The sequence below is a fragment of the Littorina saxatilis genome, linkage group LG2, assembly GCF_037325665.1.
Source record: "Littorina saxatilis isolate snail1 linkage group LG2, US_GU_Lsax_2.0, whole genome shotgun sequence".
NCBI classification, from domain to species: Eukaryota; Metazoa; Mollusca; class Gastropoda; order Littorinimorpha; family Littorinidae; genus Littorina; species Littorina saxatilis.
In genome coordinates, this window is record NC_090246.1 from 58,484,971 (window position 1) to 58,495,003 (window position 10,033).

At 42.1% G+C, this 10,033-nt stretch overlaps 2 protein-coding genes across 3 annotated transcripts in view; one reads left to right on the forward strand and one right to left on the reverse strand.

The window, feature by feature from the left end:
* Positions 1–416: 416 nt before the first annotated feature.
* Positions 417–3,244, forward strand: LOC138956420 (uncharacterized). The gene is made up of 2 exons (XM_070327786.1): positions 417–2,060; positions 2,975–3,244. Exons 1-2 carry the CDS (start codon positions 1,237–1,239, stop codon positions 3,192–3,194), a joined length of 1,044 nt encoding a protein of 347 aa, XP_070183887.1. The 5' UTR covers positions 417–1,236; the 3' UTR covers positions 3,195–3,244.
* Positions 3,245–3,658: 414 nt separating this feature from the next.
* The window catches only part of LOC138959374 (tyrosine-protein phosphatase non-receptor type 13-like), a 68,504-nt gene continuing 62,129 nt past the window's right edge, over positions 3,659–10,033 (reverse strand). For both annotated transcript variants that reach the window (XM_070330812.1, XM_070330811.1), the window contains exons 37-40: positions 9,980–10,033; positions 9,501–9,563; positions 6,703–8,304; positions 3,659–5,807 (exon numbers count right to left, since the gene is read on the reverse strand). The exon at positions 9,980–10,033 is cut by the window's right edge and continues 78 nt beyond it. In XM_070330812.1, coding sequence (XP_070186913.1) covers positions 8,245–8,304; positions 9,501–9,563; positions 9,980–10,033 — 177 coding nt within the window. In that variant the 3' untranslated portion in view covers positions 3,659–5,807; positions 6,703–8,244. The remainder of the gene's footprint in view (positions 5,808–6,702; positions 8,305–9,500; positions 9,564–9,979) is intronic.

Below are 10,033 nucleotides of genomic sequence, written 5' to 3' on the forward strand. Positions count from 1 at the left end.
GCTTGTGTTTACCGCTTATTTTTTCGGGGGGGGGGGGGGGGGGGTTGAGGGTATATATATATCGACGAACCGTGAAACTTGTGTATTCCCGGGCATATATGTGGATGAGATGTCCCGTTCTTTGGAGAAAAACACACTGTGATTGATTTTCAACCTTATTGATCATTATTGATACATTTTTGAACAGCCTTCGGTGTCAATTGCTTATACAAAGAATCCACTTACAATGTAAGGAATGTCGGCGTAACGTATTGTACCACGGTTCAATCAGTGTTGGTGTTGACGAGATGCGAAGGGATGGACAGACGAGAAAGTGGGGGTGGGTGGGTGGGTGGGGGGGTTGGGGCTAGCTGGAGGATACGGAGGGAGGAAGGAGGGGGTCATTTGCTGCAGGTGGGTGGGGCCAGTGTACCCAGTGTACGGTCATAAATGTGTCTGATCAGATTGATGAGTTAAGCGGCACCAAGGCCGACCCGTGTGTTTATTTCCATTCGCTGTTCTGGTTTGGTTCCTGTCATTCCGAGTCCACCCTAGGCGTGGTGATGTGACTGTCCCAGGGAGATACATCTCAAGCTTATCATCTGCAGCGAGTCGAACCGATTTGATGTGAACGTTTTGAGCTGTTCAAGTTGAAGTAGTGTGTCACTAAAGTCGTCAAAGTATTTATTTCTATCTATGTCTCTGATAAGACCTAATTTGACTACCGTGTGTGTAACTGGTAAGCGGGTTACCTTCTTCTTCTTCTTCGTACGACGGTTGTGTCAGACTCGGAATCTGGAGGATGCCATGAACATGGACGTTGTAAGCCGGTTACCGAAAGTGAATGAGCATGTTTACCTGGCTTTATGACCAACTCTAAGCAGAAAACTTCAATCGCGAGTGTTTCATTATACGGGCCGTGCTTCTATTTCCAGTGTAAGACCTTCAGCATTCTATGAATAGGTTTTATCACAGTCAAGATTATTGAGAAATAACGGAAAAAGGCAGAGCATGTTCTGCAAACGATCACTAAAGTTGTTGTGAAGGTTGTAGAATCGCCTTCTGTGACGGCTTAGACAAACGCCACGGAAGCCTCAGAGCTACTTTGATCTTCTCTTCTGCTGCTGGTTACCAGGGTAATTCAAGGGGTGTATACGCTGAAAAAGATTGATGAATTCAAAGCCAAATACTGTTTTTGTGAGAAATAACTTAAAGAATTAGTCTGACTGTAGCCACCAAAGTGTTCTCAGTGTTACGATGAAGGACTGTAACCCGGTCCCTGTGGTAAAGACAGAACAAGATGACCGACACAAACTGACCTCATGCACGTTCAACGCGTACGTCAAATCTTGCTCAAGCTCTACACAGACTGAGGCCGACAATGCGGACTCTTTCCGTTCTCAAGTTTCCGTCAAAATCGAACAGCTCCACACGACGGAAACAAACGGCTTTTTACACAAGGAATGCGGCTGGCACGAAAATAAATTGACTCGGTCTCAGAGCCCCGAAGACAAGTTTGTGTTGAAAACACCATGCGATACACCAAGAGAGGTCGCGAAGAACGAAGCAAGGAGAACAGACAAAACGACGAGCGAAAGGACAGTCCACCGCTACAACAAAGACAAGCCGTGGAAGGGTCCCTGCTCTTTTGTCAAAGGGTTAGCGAGTAATACCGTGAAGGTCAGATCGAATCATCTGTTACGGCCATGTCACTCTTTGGCCAAGCATTTACTTTGCTCGGATAGGAGTTCACCGACTCAAAGGAAACAGTGCACAGGCTGCAGCAAGGTCAACACAAAAACTGTACTCAAGACTTCTTGTACTTCTGAAGTATCCTCGCAGCAATCCTCAGAACCTGCCACTAAAAGCTCATCCACTGCGGAAGACAAACCCCCAAGACGTTGTTTACCCGCAACACCACATGTTGAGCACAGGCTTAATCATCAACAATACCCAGCTTTGTCACAAGACGATGGCGTCATACTGCCATCGTCGCCGTCTTCATTGCCGCACTCTCCTCGTTCGTCATCACTGGTGTCTGCAGCAGCCGTGAATGCTCCAGATTCTACGAAAAGCATCAGGTAGGTCTAGACAACTTTCCCTTACACCAAGTTGCCTGCAGATGTGCAAGGTATAGCTTTGGCTATGTCTAATCTGTCATTATATCTCCACGCCTTTATCAATCAATCAATCAATGACGCTTATATCGCGCATATTCGGTGGGTACAGTTCTAGGCGCTCTGCAGTGATGCCGTGTGAGATGAAATTTTATACGGCCAGTAGATTGCAGCCATTTCGGCGCATATTTACCTTTCACGGCCTATTATTCCAAGTCACACGGGTATAGGTAGACAATTATTAACTGTGCCTAAGCAATTTTGCCAGGAAAGACCCTTTTGTCAATCGTGGGATCTTTAACGTGCACACCCAATGTAGTGTACACGGGGGGGAGGGTTCGGACACCGAAGAGAGTCTGCACACAAAGTTGACTCTGAAATAAATTTCCGCCGAACCTGGGATCGAACTCACGCTGACAGCGGCCAACTGAATACAAATCCAGCGCGCTACCAACTGAGCTATATCCCCGCCTTTAATGCAAAACGTTACTTTATCTCTGGTGAGCATCCACGGGGATATTATTTACATAAGCTGTATTAAGACATTTTTTTGTTTTTTGTTTGTTAGTGAGGTCAGTTGCAGTAACCTACCTTTCTGTTTAATGTTTCCCTTGCCTGTTGCTGCTACCTTCCAAACCCACCCCAACCCCTCTCTGTCGCTCTCTTTTACGCGCACGTTTCATGTCAAATGTGTGTAGTTTCTGGCTGTTTTCGCGTGTGTGGGTTTACTCATGGGCCTTTCCTACTTCATACTGAACTAACCTCAACTTCTCACTGGTTCGAAATAGGTTTTGCTTGCCAACCCAGTTTATCTGTGTTTTGGGGCGCTTGCCTTCACCATTATATTACGTTTGTCAATCTATGTAAACTATTTTCAGGGGCGAGGAGGAGATAGCAGGTGAACCCCGTGACAAGCGTCAGGCAGCCAACGCGCGTGAGCGCCGTCGAATGTGTGGACTGAACGTGGCTTTCGACAGACTGAGGGCTGCGGTGCCAGGTTTTAAAGGCCGTGCCAAACTGTCGAAATACGACACTCTGCAACTCGCTAACAACTACATCAAAGAACTGCAGAGACTTTTGCAATTGGAGTGCCAATGATCCGTTTAAAAAACGGGTTTAATGTTTTCTGATTACAGTTTTGCTTGTCAGTGTTTAGTTTAGTGTTCAACTGTGTGTGCAAAAGCGTGTGTTCGTAAGTGTGTGTATACAAGTGTAGTTAAATGTGTGTGTGTGTGTGTGTGTGAGGCTTGTTTGTGTTCAAAGTATTTTCATTTCTGGCAAATGCGTGTGCATGTCCGTGTCTGTGTCGAAGTCACGCAGGTGTGTCCCCTGTGTGAATATGTTTGGATAGGTTGTTAACTGGAATGGTCCACAGGTCTTAAAAATATATCATGAAAGCACAGCTTGCACTATCTAGCAAATGTATGCATGCAGCCTAAACATTATTGAAACCTTCCCATTGTATTGCAATAACAATGATACTTTATCAGAGCTTTGAAAAGTTCTTTAAGAAATCACACACACTCACACAAGCGCAAACAAACCTTTATCAAAACAATGAATGCATTTTCCTTTACATTTATTTTGTATGCAATGTGTAAATTATACATGTACTTTTCAACAAATCTGTGATAAGAAACAGATGTGCAGCGAAATATTTTGCTAACTGCATTCGAAAGGAATTTCTTTGGGAATGTCTACGTTTAGGTCAAAATCGGGTTGTGCTGTTTTTCTTTTTACAGGAAAACATAGAAGTCAAATTCTGGATCAAAGTTTATCTGCATGAAAGGCAGAAAACCAGTTTGTCAAATCCAAAGAAATGTGTGTGTTTTATAACACTTGCTTTCCAAAAGCTTGCTTGGTCAAGTTCCCTTTTAAGCATTTGTTAAAAATAGAATGAAAGCTTTTGAATGTTAAATAAAACAATTTCTCTAGCCTCTTGAATTTTTTTCCTCTGATCAGGATTCCCAGGTGAAACACAAAGGACTCACACAGGATAAAAATTACGATTTGTATATAAGACTCTTGTGCTTTTTCATATATATATATTTTTTAAATTTTGTGAGTATATTTATTATGCAGTTGTTAAAATATTGCTTTCAAATAATAAATATGAGTTAAGGTAAACAGCAGAGACACTTACATAAGTAAGTAAATACATACTAATTTTGGATAAAAATTTGATACGAAAGTATTCATTAACAAAAAACACCTTCATGATCAAAATGAATAACCAAATTCAGCAATGTAATGCTCATACACATTTTTATTTTCATTTGATCAATAATGAGCTGAAATTTGTTGAACCTCAAACTCCAACTTCACTCCCCCAACATCAGATCTAAACGTTAAAGCATCAAAAGCAAACAGCTAAGGAAAAAACTGAAAAAGTAGGCAGGGAGAGGTTAGCAGATTGGCAACACATCCTTGCAGATTTTTCAAAAAACATGAATGAAACTGAACAAAGAACAAACAATTTTTGTTATCACAGGACCAAGTTAAAAGAAGTAGGTTGGGCTCATCACTCACTGTGAGCCAACAGTAGTATTGCACATTGCAGTAAAATGAGTTAAAACAGGATTTTTGTTATGTCTGTGGTTTGTGCCGAGTTATTGTAAACTCCACAAACTATTGCTTTTAGGACATAAAACTGTTGTGAGACGAATATAGCAAACATAAAGCAACAAAGTGGACGGAAGCCAAAGAATATTGAGTGAACTGTCTTTTTCTGAAAAAATACTATTTTAAGTTATAATAGACGATGATTGGAAATAACTCTGTCCGGTTTGTATGGATTGTGAAAGAATTGTTTCTCTTGAAACCTTCTGGACAAGCTTTCCCACCTGACATTATAGGCCAATCAGTAGTGAGCGGTGAGTCTCTAAGCGTAGATGGGGACCACATGTGGAGGCACGCCCCTCGCTACCAAGTAACCATAATAGTAATTGGCCTATAATGTCACATGGGAAAGCTTGTCCCTTTCTTTCTTTCTTTCTTTGGTGTTTAACGTCGTTTTCAACCGTTCAAGGTTATATCGCGACGGAGAAAGGGGGGGGGGGGGGAGGAGGGATAGAGCCACTTGTTAATTGTTTCTTGTTCACAAAAGCACAAATCAAAAAATTGCTCCAGGGGCTTGCAACGTAGTACAATATATGACCTTACTGGGAGAATGCAAGTTTCCAGTACAAAGGACTTAACATTTCTTACATACTGCTTGACTAAAATCTTTACAAACATTGACTATATTCTACACAAGAAACACTTAACAAGGGTAAAAGGAGAAACAGAATCCGTTAGTCGCCTCTTACGACATGCTGGGGAGCATCGGGTAAATTCTTTCCCGTCCCAACCAATATGGGACTCCCCCTAACCCGCGGGGGGTATGGGAAAGCTTGTCCCTATGTTTGCAAGAGACACCACTCTTTTACAGCCCATACAGACCCGACAGTTATTTCAGTAATTGGTCTATTAGCATGGATCACAGAATTACTTCATGACTTAGAAACATTGCCATTATTATGTCAACAGAAATTATTGAATGCTGACAGGAAATAGGGCTGCACATGTGAGAACACACTGCAAGTAAGAACAAATATGAGTGTGCACAAAGTTCATGGGGAAAATCAAAATCTTCAGTGCTAAAAAAAAAAAAGAAGAAAAAAAAAGAAGAAAAAAAGAGAAAAAAACTCCACTTGAACTTTGAATCAAACCCTTCCCAGTACCGGCCCCCGTAGCGCAGTGGTTAGCGCATCGGGCTGTGGGCCGGGAGGTCGTGGGTTCGAATCCCATCAGGGTCATGTGGGTTTTTCGGGCTACGGTCGGCTCCTACCCAGAGTGGAAGTGCTATGGTTCCTATGGGAAGGCTGGAATCACACAGCCGAGTGTCATTCACTTAACGAATGCGACTTTGAGGGTGCTCAGGTTCTGTTTACCTGACCAACACCGCAGGTGCGGCAGTTCTTGGGCCTGGTTGACACCAGGATATATTATGACAGTAAGCGTAGAGTGCTGCCCTGTCACGTAGTCTCAAACCAAAATTGGAAATCCATAGCATCATCATTATAATCATCCTCATCTCATTAATCATCCAAAATTATAAATTGTCCTTGCTCTTGTGGCCCTTCATGCCCGGAGCTCTCATGGTGACCTTGGTCTCAGTGTTCCTGTTCCATCCTTCCCTGAATAGTACTTCTGCTGTCAGTCTTCAACGTGTGACGTTCTGGGGGGTCGACGGAGGGACGTGGTGGCGGTCTGCTCTCTGGAGGGGACCCTCACTCAGTCTGGCTCCGCGACTTAGCAGTCAATGTCGTTAGTAGGGGGCATAGTAGGTAGTGGGCTGCGTCCGTTAGCTCGGGACAGACCCACTACTGAACACCGTCGAAGTGACTCAGCAGAAGTGCAGTGTCATCTTCCGAGGGTAGCCTACCGCAACGACCCGACATCCCTCCCTGGAGCGTCTGTAAAATCGACAAGTCTGGCAGCGGAACGAAATTCAGATGTGGATGGAGCAGCGAGTGCAGGGACGGGGCGGCGTGAGAGCACACCGGGACAAGGAACAGGTGTAAGGGGGAAAAAAAAAATTAAAAAAAAAAAAAAAAAAAAAAACCTTCCCAGACAGTGCAAATAAACTTGAGACTTGGCAACTCAAACTCAACAATAAATTAAAGATGTGCATAACACAGCACACAAGCAGACCTGGGAACCCCTGTTTTGCATTTGGAGTTCAGAGCTGTATTTTCAAACAAAGTTGGTGTATTTTCAGAAAAATGAGCGTACTCCACACAGCATTTGAACATCCATGATTCAAACATGCTTCACACGCGTCCGTCGCACTGTTAATGAAGTTTACTGACAAAAACTGTAATCATGTCAAAATACTGGCATGGCTTTGGGATACGCTTGTGGAGAAAAGTATAGTAGTCTAGTAATTTTTTCTTGTATTTTTTCCCACTGATCGTATTCTAGATAATCATGCATACAAAATCGTATGGGTTCCCAGGTCTGCACAAGTCACACAGAAGAGCAAATAGCTGCCACTTTCCTCACTTTCCTATGCACTAGTGCTCCTACATAAACAAACACAAACACTTTTAAAAATAACACTTCATAATTTTTCCAGTTTAACAAATCTGCGAAGTACTGATTGGAGTGGACTACAGGTGTTTCAGTTTAGAAAAGTTCACACTGACAATTAAATGCTGAATTGCTCATATCAAAAGGCAAGACGATTTTTCTCATTGGAAGACTGAACATGTAAAGTTTCAAATAAAAAAAATGATTCAGCACCTTCCATCTTAACCCTTACACTGGTGCAATTCTGTAACACATGTTACATAGCCACTGGTGAATTAACAGAGAGAAAAATAAAGAAAAACGGTCATGTAGGCTTTCGCATCCATGGGAGGTAATCGGAACCGACCAAACACACTGAGCCAGTAGCGCGACATATGTCGTGACATCCCGGTGACAGTATACGTAAAATAGCGCGACATATGTCGCGACAACCAGTCTAAAGGTTAAGAAGTGTAGGAGTACATTTGCACTACCAATTAGGCAATCTGTCCAGAAATCAAGAGTACAAAGCTATAACTTTAAATTGGATAGAGACTACCTTTAAAACAATCTACAAAGTCTAAATACAAGACATGCTTACAAGAGTATATCATATATCACAATATATCATATACTCTAGTCATGCTCTGGTTCTACAATGTTACATATGGGTACAAAACTGCAAACAATATTACAAACCCTATGAAATAAAACTTGTTTTTGTTTATTTCTTATATGAAATAATATCCCACTAAGGAGAAAAAAATAAATCCTCAAGTAATATTTTTGTACATGTATAAAAATTAACCTCTATTTATCACTAACTCATGCTCCACTAGTGCTACAGCACCAAACGTTCTTAGTTATTTCAAGATCCAAGAATAGCATTTAACACCTCAAAGGGCATTACAGCTTCTTGTTTGGAGAATCCATTGCTTCATTGTGTTGCATAAGCAACCAAGAAAAGACCCAATATGGGATTGCCCAAATAGGCATTTCCTAGGCCTGGAGGCGTAAACCCCGTCCTATCAGGAACGAGCACCTCAACAGGCTAGGGGAAAGAGCAGTTAACTCTGAAAACTGAGAGAGTTGAGAGTTAACTCTCCATGCTCAGCAGCGCCTCCATGCAGGCTGTGTAGCAGAAGAGGAATTGATCCTGGAACACAACAATCAAACAACAAAATGTTTATTCACAATGAAATTTAAGCAGGCAGAAATTCACTTGTCAACAAAATCCAAACCACTGCAGAAAACAATCATCCTTTCAACAACAACAAAAAGACACTGCTTCAACTGGAGGTAGATAATCAGCAAATTTTAAATTTTCCACCAAAACAAGCTCACAAAAAATACACTGACCACTTGCTTCTTGGTAACTCTAACAAGAAGGGCAAAGCCCATACGACTCACATGCTACTAAACCTAGCAATGACATCATACACTAAGAACTGCTTTACACATTTTTCCTACCAAAATACATGTGACCTTGACCCAAGGTCAAGGTCATCCAAGGTCATGCAACACAAAGCTGTTAATTCAAGACATAGTACAATGGTGCTTATTGGCTCTTTCTACCATGAGATATGGTCACTTTTAGTGGTTCACTACCTTATTTTGGTCACATTTCATAAGGGTCAAAGTGACCTTGACCTTGATCATATGTGACCAAATGTGTCTCATGATGAAAGCATAACATGTGCCCCACATAATTTTTAAGTTTGAAACAGTTATCTTCCATAGTTCAGGGTCAAGGTCACTTCAAAATATGTATACAATCCAACTTTGAAGAGCTCCTGTGACCTTGACCTTGAAGCAAGGTAAACCAAACTGGTATCAAAAGATGGGGCTTACTTTGCCCTATATATCATATATAGGTGAGGTATTCAATCTCAAAAACTTCAGAGAAAATGTGAAAAATGTGAAAAATAGCTGTTTTTTAGACAACATTTATGGCCCCTGCGACCTTGACCTTGAAGCAAGGTCAAGATGCTATGTATGTTTTTTGGCGCCTTGTCATCATACACCATCTTGCCAAATTTGGTACTGATAGACTGAATAGTGTCCAAGAAATATCCAACGTTAAAGTTTTCCGGACGGACGGACGTCCGGACGGACGTCCGGACGGACGGACGGACGACTCGGGTGAGTACATAGACTCACTTTTGCTTCGCATGTGAGTCAAAAATCTCATCCAGTTTACAGGAGTTAGAAGCAAGAGAACTCCACTCTACCTGCCCCCCTCCTCACTCTACCCCCCCTCTCTCCCCCTCATTTTGTTGTTTTTGAGTAAACAGCACGAGACTGGTGCGGGAAAGAAAAACAAGTTGAGACAGGAGACACACAGTTACACACCTGGGTCTGGATCATGCCGTATCTCTGGCGTCTCAGCTCAGTCACTATGTCAAACAGGTCAATCTGGAACACAATTCCAAACAGTTGTGATGTGGCATGACACAGAAAAAAGTTACATTCAAAGACACTGTCATACACATGTAGTGAAAAACACAGTAATGCTATTCTGCAAACACATTCCACTGCAGTGCCAACTGTACATTTTCAAAGCAAGAAGTACAGTCTCTTTTGTAAAGTCACAATTTCACTAAGCTGAACTCCATCCATCCGTTCATTATCTGTATCATAAGTGTTTGTCTGTCTGTCCACTTGAAAGAGCACTTAGACCAAGTACAGTGAATGCAACGTTCTGTTTTGTCAAACATTAAACGTTCCAATCACCTACCACTCTTGTTTTTTTATTCAGAATTTTAGAACCTTAGCAGTCTATCTGTTTTTGAATACCACAAAACACCTAAACAATTCCAAGAAACACCTACCTCCTCCTGTCCATTCTCAATGCGGGCCAGGGCAATATCAACAGCCATCAGCAC

Coding starts and splice junctions, on each gene's coding strand:
- LOC138956420 (XM_070327786.1), top strand. CDS start 1,237: ATGAAGGACTGTAACCCGGTCCCTGTGGTAAAGACAGAACAAGATGAC. Junction 2,061..2,974: donor GATTCTACGAAAAGCATCAG/GTAGGTCTAGAC, acceptor AACTATTTTCAG/GGGCGAGGAGGAGATAGCAG.